This window comes from Neofelis nebulosa, chromosome 5 (assembly GCF_028018385.1).
Source record: "Neofelis nebulosa isolate mNeoNeb1 chromosome 5, mNeoNeb1.pri, whole genome shotgun sequence".
Classification (NCBI taxonomy): Eukaryota; Metazoa; Chordata; class Mammalia; order Carnivora; family Felidae; genus Neofelis; species Neofelis nebulosa.
Genome location: NC_080786.1, coordinates 68,316,028 through 68,340,835, shown reverse-complemented (window position 1 = coordinate 68,340,835; position 24,808 = coordinate 68,316,028). Strand labels below are relative to the sequence as shown.

General features: G+C 33.7%; 1 protein-coding gene across 9 annotated transcripts in view; it reads right to left on the bottom strand.

The window, feature by feature from the left end:
- The window catches only part of NAALADL2 (N-acetylated alpha-linked acidic dipeptidase like 2), a 1,364,408-nt gene that overhangs the window by 163,900 nt on the left and 1,175,700 nt on the right, over window positions 1-24,808 (bottom strand). For all 9 annotated transcript variants that reach the window (XM_058730531.1, XM_058730530.1, XM_058730533.1 and 6 more), the window contains one exon: window positions 2,138-2,233. In XM_058730531.1, the coding sequence (XP_058586514.1) occupies window positions 2,138-2,233 (96 nt within the window). The remainder of the gene's footprint in view (window positions 1-2,137; window positions 2,234-24,808) is intronic.

Genomic DNA, 24,808 nt, shown 5'->3' with positions numbered 1-24,808 from the left:
ATCTATAAACTACTTCATTTTATGGTTCCCAGGTTTTCCTGTTGGTAAACTAAGATTGAACTTCTGAAACACAATTTCTTCCCTTGGCCTAGATCTGCAACATGAGTGGCTGCCATAGGTAAACATGATGACTGGGGAGACAGTATCAACATTAGATAAAAATTTCTTTATAAAAAATGTCACAGGACACTTGCTTGTATACTTAGGCATGTTTTCTTTCTTCATAGATAAAGAATTCTTTCTAAAATCCATTTAATGGGTTAAATATCTGCCTACATATGAAACATATTTGAAAATAAATATGGAACCTGTGGTAATGTCTGTGCACAAATTTGTGTATTCTCTCAAAGGGTGTCTGATTTCCTGTGTTTCACACTACATACTATAAATATATATATATATATATATATATATATATATATATATATATAATATATATAATATTTATATAAAATAGCCTTGTATATGTGTGTGTATATATATATATATATATATATATATAGTGACTATATATATAGTCAGTATATAGATAGATAGATAGATAGTATGTCAGTATGTAGTGACTATATATATATATATATATATATATATATATATATATTCAGGCTATGTTCTATGTTCTCCTACTCCCTTCTTGACCCATCCCTGCTTCCCAATATGCTGCTAGGAACTGCACTGTGGCCAAGACATCATGCAGCAAGAATCAGTGTGAGTTTACACCTCTTGTTATATACCTGATATCAATATGGACTCAAAATTATCCATTCCACAAAAATCCAATAAATTCTCAAAAAAAAGGAGAAAATATTACTATTCCATTGCCCTAAAATCCTCTAATGCTTCTCTTAAAAATAAGTAAATAAACATAGACTCTAAATATCCAGAATTCTTGAATAAATACACACACATGTACATACTCTCATCTAAACACATACAAATATACACTAATTTAAATAGATAGCTATAGATATCAGTTTTTATCTGTCAGTCTATCATCCCTATAAGTATTAAGAATATAGTTAATATCTTAAACACCAAGGACCTATTATTTAGGGGCTATTTCCATGTTGCTACATCCAAATAAAAATGGGTATCAAAGGATGGATACATTCAAAACTAAATTAAGACTCAGGAATAAATTGCAAAGCAAAGAGTTATAAATGTAGTTAAGATTCAGATATTTTGAGCTTGGGAACATTTTAAGTAAAATGTGCTCCAAACTCCTCTTATTTCAAAAGTTCAGAAAAAACAAATGCACAGCTTAAAAAAAAAAAAAAAAGAAAGAAAGAAAGAAAGCTATGATAGATCTAGAATATAGTCTGTATTCCGAGTTCATTCTATTGCCACTCATTGAGTTTGTTCATTATATCACATCTCTGTTTATGAAGAGGAGAAAAATAGCCTTGTAAAATTTCACTAAGATGATTAAGAATGATTCAATCTTTCAACTAAGCATATATAAATATGGATTCTTTTTTGAAATGTTGAAATGCAAAAGTTCTCTATAAATTCCAGCCCCCAAAGAGAAGTTATAACACATTAAACAAATAGTTGGTAAAAGTAAAAATTCATATGATGTCAGGTAATGCCAGAATATTAACTTCATTTACTCCATAGTGTACAATTTAATTTTCTCCATATTATAAACTCACAGATAAGAGTTTTAAGCAAAAATATAGGTATGACCATCATAGTGTAAAAACATTGATTATAAATGCAGTCTTTATTTTTTTAATGCAACGACAAAGTATCACCACAGACAACCAAGTATCTTAAGTATTGACACAAAACTTTGAAGATGCAGAAATTCAAAGATGCATTTTATACTGCCCTTAATCAAGGGGTATACTTGAGATTATACCACAAATCTACTTTCAGATTAAGAAAAAAAACCTAATTGTTTTATTAAAGATTGGTTTTCATTACAAATCATGTTATTGGTTTCTATGATTTTGCCTGAGACATTTATCATTCTTACTCCTTAGTAAAATAAGAAGAAGTACTTAAATTTCTTTCAAATACATTTTATAAATGAAAGTATAAATTTTCTCTTGATTGGTTATTTTCCTTTCCTCCATCTATCAACAAAAAAGAACAAAACTCGCTCAACTTGCTCATGAATGCATTTATCTCCTACCTTGGTAATGGTTTCATGAAGGTGGAAAAAAGGATCCATTTCTTCAATTTTTGTTGCACGTTTAAGGAAAAGGGCCTCAGAGAGAAAACTTGGACCCTGTGGAAAATCAGAAAAGAAACATTTAAGACTCTTCATTGATTTTGTTTTTCAAGTGCTTATTGGATTTTCTTTAAAGATTCAAAAGGACTCTAAATTGCTTTAAGGTTTCTGTTGATTGTTGGCCTTCATTCTACTGATCTAATTAACTAATTGAAGAATACTTATAAACTAAAATGAGTAGAATTCTATAACTCTTATCTGTATTTACAAAAAAACTTTTGTTTAATTTAGAAGAGATAATTCTTTGCAGAACCCCCACTTTTTTTCAAATGCAGACTTATATGTAGAGTAAGACACCTTGATGACAAAACCCATATCTGAATTTCCTTCTCCGCTTTATATATTATTTTTATGTTTTAAGGCTGTTAGAATGGAATGTTATTGATAAACATGTTTACCATCTATAAAAGCTCAGGCAAAAGTGTGCATGATATTTTAAATATTGCAAAACTCACTTCAGGGCAATAGTAAGATATTTTGCTTAGATTGGTTTCATGGCTTTATATGCTGCCAATAAAATAATAGCATGCTGGTTGTTATCAGAACCTTAGTGTTAAGATGGTTGAAGTTAATCAGGAAAACTCAAACCAGTCATTTTGTACTTCCACATGTAGACATATTTCAGGACGTAAGAAGACACAGGATACTGAAAATGTTGAAATCTACTATGGTCTAAATACTTATGCTAAACTAAAATTCTTATATTGAAATCCTAATCTCTAAAGTATTCATATTAGAAGGTGGGGCACTGGGGAGGTGATTAGTTTATGAGGGCTTCATCTTTGTAATTGGGATTAGTGCCCTTACAAAAGAGGTTCCACATAGCTCCCTATCCCCTTCCTTTATATGAGGATAGAACAAGAAGTTTGCAACCTGGAAGAGACTCCTCATTCAACCACGTTGGCATCCTGATCTTGGACTTCCTGCCTCCAGAACTGTGAAAAATAAGTTTCAGTTGCTTATCATGCCACTCAGTCTGTGATACTTTATTGAAGCCATCTGAAAGGGCTAAGACACTATCTAAAATAATGCTCTTGTAGTTATCAACCTTATTATTATCCCATGATATGATGCTATTTACTATATAAATATAGCTTTTACTTGAAAACCTGAAGTAACTAGGATTTGTCTAGAAAATAGAAGAGTAGGGGAAGGATATATGTATGTATGTAGACTATTGAATGATTGATAATCTTTCTGAAGGCTATCATGGAGAAGGAAGATTCAACCCAATATAACCATCAATGACTACAAAAGGGTAACAAATTTAAACTGAATTATATTAGAACTTTTTCAAAAAGCTATTTATTAGAGCAATCCAACAGCAGAACAGACTACTTTGGGATATATCAATGATGGGAAAGTAAGTTAGGATGATGTAGTTGATGGACTCTGAAGTCATGTAGATGACAACTAAAACCAACATACTAGCAATTCCCTATAATCAGGCATACTCTTCACCTCCTATTTTGAACAAGACTGTGATCAAAAAAAGTAATTTAGCTGTTTTCTCTAGTATATATCCACTTTTGGATAATAAAACCATGAATCAACCAAGCGTCTTATGTATCTAGACAAACAACTTACTTATAAAAAAAATTGTTTTATATTCCTTTCCTCATTTTGCCCTACAATCTGAAACTAATTTGTCAGAAAGTGAACCCAGCCTCAATCAGTACTCCACTTTTGAAGACTTATCATAAAACCACACAACTCAATCTAAAATATCATAAATGTACTTCCCTAATCTCTCCATTTTGAGAGTCTACTAATAATCAGTGTTACAGGTTGAATAATTCATAAATTGAAGTTCTAAACTTCAGTATTTCAGAATCTGATATTATTTGGAAATAGGTCATCACAGATGTAACCAGCTAATTTAGAATGAGGTCATACTGGAGTAGAATGGGTCCCTAATACAATATGACTAGTGTCCTCATAAAAAGAGAAAATTTGGAAATAGATGTGCGCACAGGGAGAAAACCATGTGAACAAGAAGACGGAGATTGGAGTGATGATTCTACAAGCCAAAGAACTCGAAAGACTTCCAGAAAACCACCACAAGCTGAGCAAGGGGGTTGAGACAGATTTTTTTTGTCACAGGCCTCAAAAGGAACCAACTCTGATACCACCTTGAATAATGTATACATACTCAATCTGTGGTGTTTGTTATGGCAGCTCTAGGAAACTAATACACTTAGTCAAGATGCTATTCTTTCTTTTTTAAAATTTTTTTATGTTTTTATTTTATATTTGAGAGAGATAGAGGGAGAGAGAAAGTGAGCAGAGGAGGGGCAGAGAGACGGTGACCGAATCTGAAACAGGCTCCAAACTCTGAGCTGTCAGCACAGAGCCTGATGTGAGGCTTGAACTCACGAGCAGTGAGATCATGACCTGAGCCGAAGTTGGACACTTTACCTACTGAGCTACCTAGGCACCCTAAGATGCTTTTCTTTCTCACTGCAATAGGTCTAATAAACTTATTTTTTTGAAGCATTTTGGGCAGTCAACACAGATCTACATTAAAATTTTGGCTTTGCCACTTAATAATTATGTCATTTTAAGCATCTTAATCTCCAAAGCATTAGTTACCACATCTAAAAGACTTAAATAACATATACTTCACAGAGATGTGAACTGTCCAAAGTCTTCCACATAGGCGATATTATATTAGTGGCATTGATGATGAAGCTAATAGTAATAAATATCATAATGATACTGATAAGCGTGGTATGATGTGGTAATTACAGTAGGATGCTAAAGGACTAAAGGAAATCAAAAGAACCCTCTATAATCCCATGACAAACAGTACATAGTTTGCATTTAGATATGTTTATTTTTTTGAAGAGAGATATCTCTGAATTAACTTTATTAAAAGAATGACATGAATAATTTGTGTCATTCATTTTCATTTAATAATTTAAGCATGGAGTCCTTAAAAAGTTTGGTTCGTGAGAAGTTTTAAAAAAACTTGAAATAATTTTATCTTATTAGTTTACACAGCAAAACAAAGCTTCATAAATAGTGCAAAGGTAAAATATCAGCCAGCCTCAGACTGAATGATCCCACAGAAGAGAAAGAGGGAGTTATAATTAATTAGGTTTTTATTGAACTTTCAATTATTTAGTAGCAGTACATGTTAATTTAAATTATCCATATGAGTCTTATCCTCCAATGTAATCCCTTTTTCTCTTATTCCTTCACGTATCTTTTGCTATACCATTCTTTGTTTCTAGTGCCAAATTTAAGTATTTAATTTTTTTGTTTTATTTTTATTTATTTTTGAGATAGAGAGAGACAGAGCATGAACGGGGGAGGGGCAGAGAGAGAGGGAGACACAGAATCGGAAGCAGGCTCCAGGCTCCGAGCCATCAGCCCAGAGCCCGACGCGGGGCTCGAACTCACGGACTGCAAGATCGTGACCTGAGCTGAAGTCGGACGCTCAACCGATTGAGCCACCCAGGCGCCCCCCAAATTTAAGTATTTAAAAAAACATTCATGTGACCCTTCTATATGCCATTTACTCTACTAAATGAAGGACATGATCCTTAAATTTCATTAAGTTTAATCTAATGGGATTTGGACACATAATACATAAAATGTCATTGTCTTTGAAAAGATTGAGATGCTACCATTCTTTACATATATGTGTGTATATATACATATATACATAAATACATACATATAATTATATTTCTTATATAGGTATTTATATATATTTATATGAAAAGATTAAAAGAAGGATATATGCTTTATGAAGGTTTTCTACTACTATTACCTTAACTATGAATGATTGCTGTTTAATAATGGCTCCCATTTGTAGACGAAGAGTGGGAAGTTAAGCACCACTAACTACTTAGAAAGCACTTTTGCTTAGAACAATTATTGATAGATTAAAATAAAGAAGTAAATCAAGATATGTGAAAAACTTAACACTGTATGTCCTCCACATGAAGATCATAATAAAAATATTACATAAGAAGGGATATTGAGATGAAAAGTCTATCTAGGATATGGTGTAAAATCCCATTGGTCTCCTCAGTACTAACTTACTTGTCCTTTCTGTAACATTTCACCATATTCAGGATACCTTCCTTCTTTCAACTCTTTTGTCTAAAGTCACTGATTTGACCCTGCTGGTTTTCCACTTGTATATTACTTTCTATGTGAACTGGATTTCCTTTTCCATTTTGAATGCTACTGTCATTTCTAAGTGGTCTCCTCTCAGTATTCTCTTTTCCACAGGCTCCCTAGTGGTTTTATCTACTTTTCTGGCTACAACTACCATCTTCAAAATGACAGTTTCCAAATCTTTATCTCTACACTTGATTTTTTATTTTTAGTTCATTAGTTTTGTTTCTTCATGAGCTCCCCTGGATATATCAACTTATGTTCCAAATCATGATCATGTATTTCACCAATTGTTGCCTTCATTTCTTACCTTGGATGATAGCATCGTATCTATATTTTGCCTACGCTTACGTACATATTTTGAAATTTTATGCCTTTGTGGCTCCAATGTCTCTCACCCTTTGTACCACATAACTGCATTAGCCAATTATCTTCTAATCCATGTATTTAGACAAGTTTTTACAAATTTCTATCCATTGCTATAGTCTAGTTATTTATTACTTTTACCCAAACTATGGTCTCTACTGACTATAGACCAAAGTTCAAATTTTTTTTAATGTTTATTTTTGACAGGGAGAGAGTGACACAGCATGAGTGGGAGAGGGGCAGAGAGAGGGAGATGCAGAATTTGAAGCAGGTTCCAGGTTCTGAGCTTGACAGCACTGAGCCCATGAGGGGCTCGAACTCATGGACCAGGAGATCATGACCTGAGGCGAAGTTGGAGGTTTAACTGACTGAGCCACCCAGGCACCCCCAAAGCTTAAATTCATTAGAATGATATTTCACAAACAGGCCCTAGCCTATCATTTTTTCCTTTCACCTTTAAACAATTCTTTCTTTCCCATAAACTAATTTGCACCATTTCTGTATAGCTTCTGCTTATATCACAGAAGGCTATTCACCAAACTAAACCCACTCTTACTTTTACTATCTCTATTCCTATACTTAGACTATTTCTTCATCTGCTTGAAATGTTCTTCCTTCATCTGGTTACCAGGCTTCTTTCTGCAATTGTTTCCCTTGATCCTCACCAACCCATCAGAGTTCCTCGTTCCCTTGTCAGTGTTTCCATGTCATTTTATGTTACTTTTACTCATCATGTATTAAATTGTGTTTTGTTATATTTCTGTTTTCCTTTACTATACTGTAAGCCTTTTAAGACATCGACTCCCTTTCTTATTAAAATAGTAAAAAAATGCTGGACCTTTTTGTGTAAGTCATTAATCTCTCCATCTTAGTAGCATCAATCCATAAGGTTGAAAAACGTAAACACGCTAGTCCTTCTCATCTCAGAGTTCACGTCAGAAGTAAGCAAAGAAATAAAGCATATAAATATGCTCAGGAAGGAGGAAAGGGCTACATTACAAGTGGGTTGTGCTTGCTTTTTATTACATTTATCAAGAATTGCTTTTTTATGTAATCAAAAGTTAGAGTTTTGAAATTTAAATCACTACAAGTAGGTGTTTGCATATTGAACTCAATGTGAAATTTCTCTTTTAAAATCTACAACTATTAAGGTTTGAAAGCCATTTCCATAAGTGACAGTAATTTCTTGGAGGGTTTTGGACAGATCAAGTGATATTTTCAAGTGTGTGTTGAGGATGGCCCACATAGACACATATATGGGGGATACATTTTAAAAAGATATGATGGGAAACAGGGAGTTTACACAGAATGCTATTGTAGTACTACAGTGGGAAAATGTGAGAGACTAATCCAAGACAGTGGTAGTAAACACAGAGAGGAAGGGATGAGTTTGATAAATGTTTAAGATAAAGTGCTTGGTAATTAATTGCATGTAAAAATCTTAAAAAGGAATCAAGATTGCAAGTATTTCTAGATTTGATAAAATGAGTGGATACAAATTTCATTACTTTAGAAAATATAGAAACATATGAAACTCTAGGACAGAAAAATTAAATTTTAAACATTTGAAGTAAGGTATTTGTGAGATATTCATATTAAGTTATCCCAGAAGACGAGTGACTATATTATTCATGACCTGTTTGGTTCAAGACCAAATTCTAAACTCAAATAAAATTAATTTAAGAATGCACATAGTAATCAAAATGTAAAGAGGGCCATATGTAGTTTTTGAAGTATATTGAATGTAATACAGATCTTTGAGTGATAGTGAGATCTCTGAATGGCACTGATATTTAAGAAAAAGTAAAAACAAAACCCATGAAAATATTATCAATAGAATAATCAGAGAAAGTAAACAGCAGCATATGAGTTTGATTTTATGGAAGTCAAAAAGGTAGAGGATGTCTGGAATGAATAATCAATGCTTCAAAGGAAGTAAAGAAATATAGTAAGATGAAAAGTATCCATTAAAAGTAGATTTCATTAAAAGTAGATTTCAAAGATTCCTGGTGTCTTTTGTCAGAGGGGTTTCTGTGGATTAGTGAGCACAGGAGACAACACAATCAGTTGAGGAATAAATGTGAGAAGTGAAACACTAACTATGAAATTCTATTTCATATAGAATAACTATTATTCTCTCCAGAAATTCAGGTTAGGTTGAAAAGTTAAAGAAATATTATCATTACATAAAGAGAGTGAAAGAATCAAGGAAAAGTTTTATTTGTTGTGTTTTAGACAGGATTGATGTGGACATATTTTGTGGACATATTGTGAGAGAAAGCATCCAGAAGATAAGAAGAGATTTTAAAAGACAGGAAAATTTTAGGGAAATAAATAGATCATAGTCTGGAATGGAAGGAATTAAACGCTCAGTAAAATTACCCAGAAAACAGAATAGAGGAGCCATTGGAGAGAAAGGTGTTGAAATGAGGGTAGGATATAAATATGATAGAAGACAATGTTAGTACATATACAGAGGTAAAGAAAACACTCAAAAGTCATATTTAATTCATTTCTGGACTAGACTGAGTTGACTAAACTTTAACATACTACCATACCAAATACACCCTTTGCATGTTTTTTTTTAGAAATAATCATTTAAGGAGCACCTTGGTGGCTCAGTCAGTTAAGCAACTATTCAATTTCAGCTCAGGTCATGATCTCAGGTTTGTGAGATCGAGCGCCATGTCATCAGGCTCCGCGGCCTGCTTGGGATTCTCCCTCTCTCTCTGCCTCTCCCCTGCTCTCTCAAATTAATAAGTAAACAAACAAACAAACAAACTTAAAAAAAGAAATAATCATTTAAAATATTTAATTCATGTAGGTTTAATGGGTGTTGATCTAAACAAAAACATTCTGCACATGCATTTTCTATGTAGTTGGCACTTAATGAACATGACCTGGATGAATAGAATAATATTAAACACACATACATATCTTTAAGGTGGGAATTATTATGATCCTCTCTTTACAAATGGGGATTTGAGAACCAATGAGTTCCCCACATTAGTCCAAGGTGATACCATAAGTAAGCGGTACAGCCTGGATTCAGGCCCAGGTTTTTCTGACTCCATAGCCCACACTTTCATTCCTATGCCATGCCTACTCTTTACTGCCAAAATTCTCCTTAGCCAAAGATTTTAGTTGTTTGAATTTAAGAGAAAAAGGACGACTTCTACCACCTCTTGTTACAATTTCCTCTAAGACTTAATCTATTCGACATAAGCAGCATAAACACTATGTACCATTAAAGGGTATAATCAAAGACTCCCTGCTTAGACTAAATAAAGTTGAACCTAAGAAGTCTCATGTGCACTTCCCTCATTGCAATATTCTCCTTTCTGCAATAAGAGAATATACACATCAATACTTAAATTTAATATGTGAAATTAAAACACTTGCAGTCTTTGAATGGCACTGACATTCATAATGTGCTGGGCTGAGAAAAAAGGTAATTACAGTCATAATTTTGAAACATAACATTCTCATTACTATTCAAAGTAAAACAGACCTCAGATAATGTGGAGTTTAAACGGAAGTGTAACAATCCAAGGGTCAAATGTGGAACAATATTAGGACATTACTTTCTGAATTCATTCATGTTTTTTCAATTCAATTATTTTTTCAAGTTCTAGGAAATTCCATAGCATTGGCTTTATTGAAAATATTGAAAATATTCAAGGTGCCTTTATAGTTCTATTCATATTGATACAGCATCCTAATTTTAGACTTAAATGAGATATTAGAAATCTTAATTTAACCCAGATACATGAGTAAAACATGTAAAATTCAAATGGCTAAATAATTTTCCAAAAATTGCAAAACAGTTTTTGGAAAGTCAATACTAAAAGTTGCCTCTGTGTGTGTGTGTATGTGTCTGTGTGTGTGCACATTCTTTAAACATTTTGCATTTTCCTCTAAAGTACTTTTAAGAAGGGGATAATAATTGTAATAGGTCTTATACATGCATATCATTTAAATGAATTCATGAGGAATTTTTGGTCTTAAAGTTCTTACATGCCAACAAGATACTTTTATAGGATCCAATCTTCATATTTTAGACTTTCATTCAGCTAATTTCCTTTATATATCTTTCCCTCTTTCACCTCTTAATCATCGAATGTGTGCCTGTTTTATATACACCATGCATCATTAAATAGTCTGTGGTCATGCTTTGTTTTGTTTTATATCACACTTTCTAGACAGATCAGAAAGCAGGGAAAGCTAAGTTATAGCAACAACAACAACAAAAACAATAAAAATATGTTCTTAGCACAACATTTTACAAATTAAGGCATTTCCTAATAAATTCCTTTAGCTAATAAATTGATGGTAAATAATTAAGATTAGGCAAAAAGATGTCACCAAACTATTAAACTTTCTTAATAAACATTAATTCTTCTATATAGTAAAATAAATGAGTAGTGCTTATTAATACTTCCGTAACTGTGCTGCTGTTATAAATAAAAGAATAACATCTGACAAAATACATGCTTTAATGACAAAAGGAGCAGTACTAACAATATTCTTATTAACATAAATATAGTAAGTGTATATGCATTAAATAAATACAATAATCAATTTTAAAATACCCGTATTTATGTGTTTTACATATTTTGAATAAAATATATGAATGTATTTATATTATATGGAAATATGTGCTGTTTATATAAAAATATATAATATTTAATATTTGTCTATGGTAAATAAATGATAAAGAATTCTTATATAGTATAATAAACATATAATAAATACATAAAACTAATAAATAGTATTGAATGCTCAACAGTATTTATTGAATACTTGATATACGGCAAGTTACCTAAATTCTCTGTGCCTCAGCTTTCTCATCTGCAAAATTAATTGTAACAAAATCTACTCGTAAAAGCATAAGGATTAAATGAATTAATATACATACAACATTTAGAATAATGCCTAGAACTGTTTATCTAAGTAGCAACTCTGTAAGAAAGGTATTATTGTCCCCAGTTTGCTGAGGAAGGAAATTGAGGTTTAAGATGAAGGATGAAGAAATTTGCTAAGGAAATACATTTACTCATCGGCAGGATTTTAACTAAACATAGGACTCATTCACTCTCATTAATGCAGTGGCCATTAAATACCAGTTCATACAGTAGTGTTGTAGTCCAGTCTATACAAAATTAGACAGATAATAATGTTGCAGAGTTCTTTTTTTCATAAAAGTAACTATATGCTAATTAAAGACCTACGTTAATTTTTTTTCTAAAATTTTGTTCTTTCAACTATCATCTGATATTAAAACATTTTTCCTTTTAGGAAATAAATTGAAAGTAGATGACAGTTGTTTTTTATTTGTTTTATCTTAATGTACTTAACTGGTAAATTTAAAGTATGTCAGTCTCAGTATTTTTATTTTATGATTCATTTCATGTATCATCAAAAAAAAAGGTAAAATCTAAGAAGTATTGATTTAATCCTTTAGGTTTTTTTCATCATATCAGATTTAGAGATAAAGTATCTTCAATGAATTTATTCAAAATTTTCATGGTTGCGTACCTTGTGTGAGAACTGAAAATCAGCTTCTGTCAGTTGGGCCTTATACATGCATTTACACCTACATCACTCTATCAAACTGTACAATTACACTACTTCAATAATATACAGCCTAAGAAGGTTAGTAGGCATCTTCATGAATGTAAAACAATAAAAATAAACTACTTACCTGAAATACGTCTTATAATTTAAGCCAGAGTTCCTAAATATTTTTGAGCCAAGTACCACTTTTAAATAAACATTAAAGGGGCGCCTGGGTGGCGCAGTCGGTTAAGCGTCCGACTTCAGCCAGGTCACGATCTCGCGGTCTGTGAGTTCGAGCCCCGCGTCAGGCTCTGGGCTGATGGCTCGGAGCTTGGAGCCTGTTTCCAATTCTGTGTGTCTCCCTCTCTCTCTGCCCCTTCCCCGTTCATGCTCTGTCTCTCTCTGTCCCAAAAATAAATAAAAACCGTTGAAAAAAAATTTTTAAATAAACATTAAATATCTTGACTATTTCAGAGATTCTGGCATGGACACTCTATGTGAGTAAAGTATTAGAGAGGAATGTCGGGATCTTATACTCTCCTTTAGAACCACTTGCAAGAAAAGGATTTGTATTTATATGCAGATTTTCCCCAAGGTAAAGAAAATGTCTACAGATAGTTATACCCTAAATTAGAGATCATGTCAATCCTTATGTTCTATAATATGCACTAAAAATATTTTATGTATAATGAATAATAGATAAATATATAATACTAATAAGGCATACTGCAAAAAAACCCTCAATTAATTCTCATAAAATAGCACATACTAGTTTATGATTACTCCACTTTGTAGATGAAGAAACTGAGGCACAGTGAGTTTAAATATCTTGCTCAAGCAGTAAAACTGGGAAGTGAACCCAGGCAGTACCTGTGTTCTTAACCATTCATTATAAAATATACCGTCTATGTAATTACTCTGGGGCGCATGGGTGGCTCAGTCGTTTAAGCATCGGACTTCCGCTCAGGTCATGATCCCATGGTTCGTGGGTTTGAGCCCCGCGTCCGGCTCTGTGCTGACAGCTCAGAGCCTGGAGCCTACTTCAGATTCTGTGACTCCCTCTCTCTACCCCTCCCCCCGTCGTGCTCTGTCTCTTTCTGTCTCTCACAAACAAATAAATGTTAAAATATACTGTCTATGTTTATAATACGGTATAGTATTAACAAACATTCCTTAGAGTCTTTACAGGTGAGAAAAAATGAAATCCCTGTTCACTTCATATACATTTCATATATGAATAAAATACACAACTGTGCATAATGTGGTGATTTAAAATCTTTGCTGGCCCAGAACCTCTATTTGCCTGGGGAGTTCATCTCTTCTTCAGTAATTTTAGATCCACACACTCTTCTATTGTATTTCAGTTTTTAAAACAGACTATATGAAACTAAAACTCCCCCAGATATTTTGGATCCTTATACTGACTGAATTAGGCAATAGAGATGTTATCTCCATTTTCATATGAAGTTTAAATAACTGTGAAGTTAAGGAGGCAATACCATAAACTCAAGTCATTGCATGTTTAGCTGAATGTTTTTTTTCTTTAACTACCTTTCTTTTGGGAGATAGATGTTCTCTTAAATATCAGATGCACTAATAGGTGATTATAAATTATTTCACATCACCTGGAGTTCTGGGAAAGGTTCCAGGAGGAGTCCCTACGGAGAAGGGAAAGGCACACATGGACCCCCAGGGCAGCAGCTACTTACAAACGCTTCTAACACATTTCAGTTAGGGCTGGTTCAGCTCCAGCAGTGCATCCTGGCTACACAGGAGGGTAGGGTACCCCACCCAGTGGCATTGTAACAAGATTAATATTCTATGTCTCACTGAGAATGCAGCAGGACTTACACAAATAATTTGTTGGAGGTAGAAAAAAGGAAAAAAAAAAACTTATTCTCAGATCTTGGAGGGAAAGAAGTTTTCTCAATAATGAGAAATCCAAACTTTAATATGGTCTTTAGTAAGACCTGGTCTCTCTGGAAAGGTCTCAAGTCAATTTAACAACAGCATTTCTTTGAGGTCAGAGCCTGTTAGCCTTCTGAAAAGCTTTCTGTTGAACAGTCAGTCAGTGCTTTTCTCAGGGCTGTATTTAATCAACTGTGAAAGAAATGAGGGATTTAAAGGTCTTAAAGTTAAGGGCAAAAGAATCTAAACATCAGGTTAAGAAGAAACAAATACATTATTCAAATCCTGGGAGAGATGTTCCAGTCCTTCAAAGTCCTTTTGCTAGAAATAGGAAGAGATTACCTATACAGTCATGATCTCATGTTCCATAATCTGAGTGAAAACACCCAGGGAAATTAAACCTGGAATATTAGCCTATCTGAAATTTTTATTCATTATATTCATTATATTACATTCATTATATTACTCTTACTATTTTAAAATCTTTTCTTTCTTTCTTTCTTTCTTTCTTTCTTTCTTTCTTTCTTTCTTTCTTTCTTTCTTTCTTTCTTCTTTCTCAAATACTAAGCCCAATGTAGGTAAACTTGGAGAGAAGTCAGAGGAGCATAATTCTCTGAAGAGAAATGATTAGTTGTTTAAATCCATCCCAACCTTCCCCCATTTCCCTTCTATCCCGTCCCATTGGCATTTCATTTAACAACATATGAATGACTTCACATTAATACAGTCAGATATCCCTGGAAAAATTACATATTTCTACTTCTGTTACTACTTACTAAAGGCTAAATGAAAGTCCTTATTTCCCTATGTGTCCCAGAGAGTATAGGTAGATTTAATTTCAGGACTGAGAATTACTTCTGGAATATCTTTAGTTTGGTGCAATGTTTTCCTTTAGCTAAATGCATTCATTTTAATCATTCATTCCATTTATTCATTTTGAAATCAATAAAAACACAGAATTAATTCTGCAATTCACTAAAGCAAAAAAAATCCCATTTATTTGAATAAATAGGCCTGAAAGAAAAGAGCTATTGTAGCCCTTAATGGATAAAACATGTATACTACATTTGTCTCTTGGTAAAAGTCTCTAAAGACCACAAAGTTTGAAGTTTGACTTCAAAAAATTATCCAACCCCAAACACAGAACAGACTATTTTGTTTATGAGTTAAAATATAAAGAAAGAAAATATGCTTTTGATTTCTGATAGCATCTTTCTTTAATTTTCATTTGAGAATAATCAGTTACCTCTATTTTATCCAGTCCTCCTTTAAAGATAGTGAAATTAAAAAGACATTGATGTTCTATTTTTCAAACAATGGGTTACTTCTGATTAAACTTTGATTGAACATTAGACTTCCAGACTTAAAACAAATTGCCTCCTTTTGCTTTTCAATTTGGACCCAATTTCCTGCTGCCCTCAGGTCACTTGATGGTAATTAATTGATTATGAATCAACTGAAGGGAGATTCAAATTGGAAAAAAAAGAGAGAAAGAAAGAAAACCTATTTTTTTTCTTTTAATTTATGACCAACATTTTATAAATGACTCCATTCTCTCTCAAGTTATAGACATATATATTCATCATTTAACAAATTTTACGTTTATAAAGTATTTTTAGGAAATGTTCAAATTTTCAAATGTTCAAATTTTACTTCACTTTAGATTATTATTTGTCTTTGGGAAAAGTTTTAATCAAAGAACCATACCATACTCTACAATTATTAAGTTTTTTCATTGTGATTTGATAGAGTAACCAAATCTGAAGGTAGCACTAATTCTCACCAATCTTTTAATACAGGCAGTATGGTACACTATCTTAAGTAGGAATTTTGGAACTGGGTTTGAATTCTGTCTCTGCTGCTTAATATTATAACTTCAAACAGGCATTTTAGCTCTCAGACACTGTTTCTTATGTATATTATTGGAATCTTGACATAATGTACACAGAGTGTTGTGTATTGTTACTATTATATTCTTATAAATAACATATATTTTTAAAATACCTATTTTAAGAATAATTATATGTTTTTAGTCAGTATTACTAAATGAAATAATGCAATAAACAAAACCCTTAAAATGGTAGCTTGCACATAGCTGCTCCAAAAATGCTAACATTATTATTATTATTGTTGTTGTTGTTGGGGCACCGGGGTGGCTCAGTCAGTTAAGCGTCCAACTTCAGCTCAGGTCATGATCTCACAGTTCCTGGGTTTGAGCCCCGCGTTGGGCTCTGTACTGACAGCTCAGTGCCTGGAGCCTGCTTCAGATTCTGTGTCTCCCTCTCTCTCTGTCCCTCCCCTGCTTGTGCTTTGTCTCTGTCTCTCAAAAATGAAAATGTAAAAAAAAAATTATTATTTTATTATTATTTATTATATTAGTGTGCTATTAAATAATGTATCCAGGGCTTAATATGACTTTAGATACTTAATACATGTTGTTTTGATATTACAATCTTTGAATATTTATCAGAATCATGCATGATCAAAAATTCCACTCAAAAAAGTAAAATGTGTACTTTTTATTACTCAAAAATGTCCAGAATATTTTAGAGAATTTTTATAAGATACTTTGGAGATTAAGTATTCAAAATAACTACTACTACTAACTGATTGTAAGATCAGTAATCAAGAAGGCAAGGGCTTAAGATGTTCTGACTAAATTATCATGGCCAACTATGTGGCCAGGGGAAAATGACTTAAATATTATCATCCTTTCTTTCCTCGTCTATAACAGTTAAACAAATGTTCATTGACTTATGGGTTATTACTTATACATGTACAAAGAAGAATAAAATGCAGTCATTGGCATTGAGAAACAAACATACAAGAGAAGACACACAAACGTATAAATATACATGTATAAATACGTGTGTGTGCATGTTTGTGTTTAGAGAGACAAACAGGAGAAATAAAATTTACGTAAGCACACAATTTAGAGAGAAGTATATGCACACATATATGTGCATATAAGTAACATTAGATTTACATGTATATGTATATATGCTATATAAATGTGTGCATGCTTGCTTATGCATTTATGAAGAAATAAACTTCATTTAAAATAAAGAAAACGATAAAATGGAGCCATGCACAAGATGCTAATCCTAAATAGTGGATTGAAGGTTTAAGGAGAGCATTCTGGGAGAAGTACTTTCTAAGTTTAACCTTGAAGATAAAAATATAGTCAGGAAGAAAGCGGGAAGCATATTTCAAACAAAGTGAAAAACATGCTCAAATGCAGACAGATGAAGAATTCCTTGCTTCTTAACTGGATACTCTTCAGAGTTTGGTGTGAATTAGCTAAAATATTTGAGTTGTGCAGTGTGGCTAGGATGTGAGGCTATGGAAGGTCATTGGGTATCTTTATGTAATGCCAAAGAATTTGGACTTTATTTTAAAGATAATCAAGAGACATCTTCAAGGTTTTAAACATGGATCAAGGCAGTTCGATCAGATTATTTCAGTGGCATCTCAGTTCTAGTACTCTGTGATTTATCACAGGTATCACAGATCTTTTTCAAAACAGTTTGTGTTTATAAACTCACTTTAGAAAATGTAACAGCAACTCATAACCATATATATTTACCACTTTTATGAATTATGTCTTAGTCACAGTGTAGTTATAAAATGAAAAATAAGTATTATTTTTTACACTTTTTATGAGTGTATGCTGGAAAAGATACTTATTAAATAAATCCATTACAACCATAAAAGAAGCCATATTTGCTTTAAAATTTTTCAAAGTGTTCTTAGGATTACAATTCAATAATGCAAACTATGACCAACAGAATGTGAAGTTAAAATCCATTTACAGCAAAGTCATCATAGATCACTTTCTACATAACAAAACTCTTTTCCTATGTTAGCCTGACTGCAGTAACAGAATTTTGTTTTATAGTTACATTCAGTAGTGATCAAAACATGGAATCCAGTTCAACAATGATTATTTCAGTCTTTATCCATATAATTTTACAACATGCCAGAGGACTGTGTACTGTTTGTGGGACAGCTCTCACTTCCCAATTTACTAAGAAAGTAAGTTGAAAAAAATATATTCTTTCAACGGATGACCTTCTATGCTGTTCTGATTTTAAATTAAATGTGATATTTGATGTATATTTAAGTCACTGACATGGTGAAATGAATAATAGTAAAATCTCAACAAATACACATTTATTAACAACTTTTAGAAATTATTTTTCAGCTCCCTATCTTAAATTTAGAATTGGTACTTCAGGACTGGAAAAGGTATTAGAAATTAGGTGAACCCTTCTTTCTATATCTGAAGAAACTGGCATAAAGAAGAGAGCTGATTACAGTCGGTTCTTGTTCCAGTCACCATGCTGTCATTTCATATCGTCAGGTGACTTTCCTAAAATGCCCATCAAAACTGCCGTTATTCATAACACAATGATGGCTAGTGCTTTGCAATAGAAAGAGCAAAGGGGGAATGAGGAACATGTAAGTGAATTTTCTCTCAGCTATGCTGTACAGCATCTAGATTTCTGTTCATTGTTAAGTTCACACATTTTAAAGATATTTTTTAAAAGGCTGACATAGAAACGTGAACTCTAGTAATGTATTTATAGTAACAGTATTCCTTCACATGCAGTAACAAATACTCATATACCTATGTGATTAAAATACATAGATAAAAAAGAAAAGCATATGAATGCACTCCATTTCTTTAATAAAATTAATCTCATATCTACATACCTGAAAATTCTTCACTGAGAATCTTTCCCATGCCCCCCTTACTGGAATTATTCTAACTTTTAAATAGAGGTCTTTAAATATATGAAAATCCTTGAAATCTCCCCCCTCCACTTTTTACACATTTCACTGCTCGCAATGTTCCAAACTACATATGACTTATTATTTTTTTTCCTATTAGCTACCTCTGAGAGATTTCAACAATGAGGCCAAAGTCCGGGTTCAATGCCCATGTGGGCTAATAGGCTTATTATTGGAAATATTTCCTTTCTGAATTTCCATTTTCATCCTAGTTAGTAAACTTGAAAATATGTACTGTTGACCAAAAGGGAAACCAAAAACTCAATCATCACTACTAAAAACACTAAGCCACACTGGGCCTTGGGTCAAAAGTATTATCTTTTTGTGTGTATATATTATGGTGATGTCAAAGGATAGTGATGCATATCAGCGTTTAATTTGCTTTGTTACTATTTCAGAAATAATAAAAATAAATGATATCAACAAAGTCTAAGTTAAGCATCATGGCAGATTGATAGTATCTGGAAGTAATTTATAGTCTACATAGAACAGACATTCAGTAAACTTGAGATAGAAAAATAAAGATTATTAGATTATTATTTCCATAAGTTCAATACATTATAAAACCTATAATATTATTAAAGCAACTTATGTTTAAGAGACTTATCTAAAAGACAAATTCACACACCTCCACAAGTGCTATAGAAATGTTTAAAGGATTGTCTCATTTTGCATTCAAGGGGTATGCCAAAATCTGTGGAAGCATGAAGGAGAAAGAAACACTGGGGAAGAAAAAGAAAAGCAGAACAAAAATACTTCTTGCGTCTGCACTGCGGGCTTTTTGTCTCGTTATAAAATGTATTTCCCTTTCAGTAAATAAAGCATTGGGCAAGGGACCCATTGGCAGATGAACTCCTTGTAATAAATTATATATTCTGGAATTTGAAAACGTAAGTATAGAAATTGTGGGTTGAGGAAGAAAATGGTACTAATATACCTTATTTAAAAGATTAAGAAGGAAAAAGATTTTAATAAAAAAATAATAAACTAGCCATAGCCCACAATTTGAAGTTGCAAGGCATTACCTTCCATCAAATGAAAAATAAAACCAACAACAACAACAAAACCTAGTATCTATTGGGTATGACATGCAAGAACAAGGCTGCACATTCTTGTAGAAATGGGAAGTAAAAGATAGGATTCTCATCTAGGCTTTGCCATAACGTGGCAAACCTTTAGGCAAAATCTTTAACATTACTGCACCTCAGTTTCCTATTAACGTAGGACATCTAGCTTCCTTTACATTCTAAATGTCTCTCAGATTTTAGATTCTGTACATTTCCCTCTTACATAAAACCTGCTCTTCAGACTCTAACTATTGTTTCTCAATCCTGACTGCACATTATTATTACCCAGAGAACTATTTAAACTCACTGATGCCTGGGCCCCACCCAGAACAATTAAATTCAAATCACAGCATTGACCTTAAAAGATAACTTTTAACAAAATTCTTTTTATTGGGAATCAACCTGTTCTCTCTTTCAGAGGTATGATTGCAATGAAAGGCATAGTCACAGGTTTTTAATAGATGCTAGTTTAGGTGCGTCTGGGTGGCTTAGTTGGTTAAGCATCCGACTCTATCTGCACTGACAGTGCATAGCCTGCTTGGGATTGTCTCTCTCCCTCTCTGCTCTCCCATTCACACTATCTCTCTCAAAAATAAATAGACGGGAGCCTGGGTGGCTCAGTCGGTTAAGTGGCAACTTCCGCTCAGGTCATGATCTTACGGTTTGTGAGTTTGACCTCCGCGTCTTGGGCTCTGTGCTGACAGCTCAGAACCTGGAGCCTGCTTTGGATCTTTGGATTCCGTGTGTGTGTGCGTGTGTGTGTGTGTGTGTCTCTCTCTGCCTCTCCCCTACTCGTGCTCTGTCTCTCTCTCTGTCTCTCTCTCAAATATAAATAAAATTTTTAAAAATTTAAATGAAAAAATTAATAGACAAATATTAAAAAGATAGATGCTAGTTTATGACAAATTTGAACTACATGGTAATTGCTACCTGACTTCATAACATTTTAGACAACTTTTTCTTAGGCTTTGAAGTAATAGATAATAAAAACTAGTAGATGTTGAACCCCTATCCTTCCTTTATTTCTATAGGTTCCATTGTCTTTGAGAGCAAAATAAAGATGAAGTTTTATTTGGTATGTATATGTGAATCTATCAAGGAGCACACAAATGTGATTCTATCTCAAATTATGAGTGGAAAAAATTTCAACAGCAACACTTTAATTTAATAGAGTGGAGGACAAAAGTATAATTATAAATTAAATACTTACTACTATCATCCATGGAAAATATCAAGAAAACACCTGAGAAAAACATAAAATTTAATGATGGATTTGGGATAACTGATGACTTTTCCCCTTTGTACTCTTATTCGCTTTCCATTTTTCTCCAACAGTGTGCATGCATTATTTTTTAAAATAAAAAACACTTGAACTGAAAACACACACACACACACACACACACACACACACACACACACACAGCTTAAGTTTCTGTGGAACTCTCATCTGAAAAACATCTGGCTTAAAGCCAGAATTTTCCTCCTGCTCATGAAAAAAAGTCCAACTTCACAATACACCTGCTTCCTCTCCTCCCTGCAATTTCTTTTTATATTCGTTGAGTGAGCTGCAATTCAATAGCTTTTGTGATCTTCTTCTCTTTTCTCTCCATTTGGTGTGGCATGAAAGACATTTCAAAAAAAAGAAAAAAAACAACATAAACAACTCAATTGCTTGTTAAATTTTATGTTAAGGATATGCACTGACCCGGCAAAATCACCGTAGACAACCAGACATGCTGCTGAAATTTAAGCATCCCTGACCACCCACTTGTTTACAGAGAAAGCGAGTAGTGACCTGAAAATGCTTTGCTCTTTTCTGACACTTCAGCTACAGAAACCAAACGAGGAGAAAGGAACAGAAGTATGTGAGGTTTCCCCTATGCTATTCTATTTGTCTCAAGGAGAGCCAAATTGTAATAAGGATGAAGAACAAATTCAACGTAGCCCATTCACGTATGCAAATGCAGACCTGGGATTCAAAAACAATAGAGGCCAGCCCTGTGGTGATGCTATGTCTTGCTTTACCAGGATGAACCTGTAGTGAACATCCAGTGGTTTCAGGGGTAAGGTGTTCTGAAATGTCATTCCTCAAATATTCTGAATATTTTAGCTGAATTTGCACTGAAGTGAAATATCTTTGTCATGAATGTGACAAAAAAAGGTCTCCCCCTTTTGTCATTCCCTTTCTCTCTCAGTCCTTTTCTGACATCCTCAGCAGCAAAGTTGTTCTCATGTAAGCAAAAAGACATTTTCCAGTGACTGACCTTGTTTGGCCATCAGAAAAGGCCAACACTCCCTTGTTCTCCAAACATTAGGAGTTCTCTTTACAGTGGCTTTGCTTTTCTAGCAAGCAAACCTCACCCAATTCTGTTATAGTACCTGTTTCTAACCAAGGTGCTGGGGCATGAAATATTCATTCATATTCTGGGTAATTTTTTGTCAGGTTTAAATGCTTTGGCACTTAAGAAATAGCTCAACACCCTTTGGAACTGCAAAGCTTTTTGTGTTTTGTTTTGTTTTGCTTTTTGTTTTGTTTTTTTGGTTCTGTTTCTCCTCAGCCCTTTCCCTCTGTCCCTTCAGGATACGTAAAATATAATGGCAACGTAAGGAACAGTTGATAAAACTTGCTGAGAGGATCAGATGGTAAAGCCCCGGGCTTGGAGAATGTGATCCTGGGTTTAAGCACTATTTCCTGCCAGCCTTGTGAGGAAAAATTTTCCTTTGGGCTCTCTCTCACCAAGAGATGCTGAGCTACAGGGCAACACTCTGTGAAGAGAATACTGCCTATTCACCCTGAGGAAATACACCAGTGATTTGTTTCATAATTCAATAATTTATTATAAAACATAGAGATAATATAGGCTGCCATTTATTGTTCCACAGCATCAAAAATAGAAGGCTATGCTGTAAAATCATAATTAAATGTAGGTTAAAATGCTTAGGTGAAACACTAGCAGTACACAGCTTAGGTGTTTTCAGGCTGAGGAACAAGTGAGGGTTAGACTAAGAAGACTGGCTAAAGCAGAGATCAGACCTAGGCTAAGAACAGAAAAGAAAGCAAATGAGCCAGCCTTTTGTCTTCCCCACCAAATCAGCATCACCTTTTCTTTGGCCAATCCAGTTACCATAACAAAGTCTTTGGCCTGCATTAAATATACACGCATAATGTGATTTCCTCAAAAAAAATTTCTCTACTTCCTATTGATGCACTCAATTTCCCTTTAATAGGAAGAATACCTTTCCTATTCACAGCTAGAAATGAAGGCTTAGAAAACATTTGCGGATTTGAGCAAATGCATTAACTTAAAAATTGTTCTCAGAGGGCGCATGGGTGGCTCAGTCATTAAGCATCTGACTTCGGCTCGGGTCATGACCTCATGGTTCATGAGTTCGAATCCCATATCGGGTGAACTCGAGCCCCACTCTGGGTGAGCAAGAACCCTGCTTTGGGTGAGCCCCACTTCTCTCTCTCCCTCTCTCTGCCCTTGCTCACTTGTGCTCTCTTTCTTGTAAATAGTAATAATAATAATAATAATAATAATAATAAATTGTTCTCATGGACTTTCTATAGGGCAGCAGAAGTGAGTCACGCCAGATACCTGAGCAGAACTCAGAAGGGAAGACATTAAAGGGTCTTCACTGAATGGGGAAGAAGCAAATAGCAAAGGATCAGGTGGCAATGAAGTCACCAGTAGATAACTGACATCACAACTCTGCTGATTCTGATTAAAGGGTAGAAAATAGATAGTACAAAAGGGAAGGAGTTTCTTCTTAACAGAATACCTAGGAGAAGAAATAATTCCATGAGTTTGGGATCCTTTACTTAGTTCCAACTCAGTAGACATAAGCAGAACTTGTGAGCTTGCCTAAGTCATGGATTTTCCAGAAAACTATATGGTTCATGCTAACCAATGTTGACACCATATCCTGTTAACACTACTTTAGGTCTACTTTCTTTCTGTCTCATCTGGACATGCAGTAGCTCTCTAGTTGGTGTCAGTGATTCTTATCTATCTTCTATTTCACAATTGGAGTCACCTTTCTAAAACAGAGATCTGAGGGGCACCTGGGTGGCTCAGTCGGTTAAGTGTCCGACTTCGGCTCAGGTCATGAGCTCACGGTCCGTGGGTTCGAGCCCCGCGTCGGGCTGTGCTGACAGCTCAGAGCCTGGAGCCTGTTTCACATTCTGTGTCTCCCTCTTCCTCTGACCCTCCCCTGTTCATGCTCTGTCTCAAAAATAAATAAATGTTTAAAAATTTTTTTTAAATAAAAACAGATCTGATGAGGATGTTTCCAGGCTTATCTTTTCATTTTCCCTCATCATATAAAGAATCAAACCCCAAATATCATATAGGTAATGCTTTATCCAGGAATATATAACCTAAACCTAATCATAAGGAAATAGCAGACAAATCAAAAATGAAGAACATTTTACTTAAAACAGTGGGTGGAAAGAAAGGAAAACTGAATATTTCAAAAATCTCAATGACATAAAAGATAAAGAATTTACAATAAGCTACACCTCATACCCATTAGTATGGTTACTATCAAAATAAAAAAAAGTAACAAGCATTGGTGAGGATGTGGAGAAAGTGAACAGTGTGCAGTGTGGAGAAAGTGAACCCTTGCTTACTGTTTGTACAAATGTAAAATGTACAGCTGTGGAAGACAGTGTAGAGGTTCCCTAAAAATTAAAAATAGAATTACCATTATGATCCAACAATTGCAATTCTAGGTATATATCCAA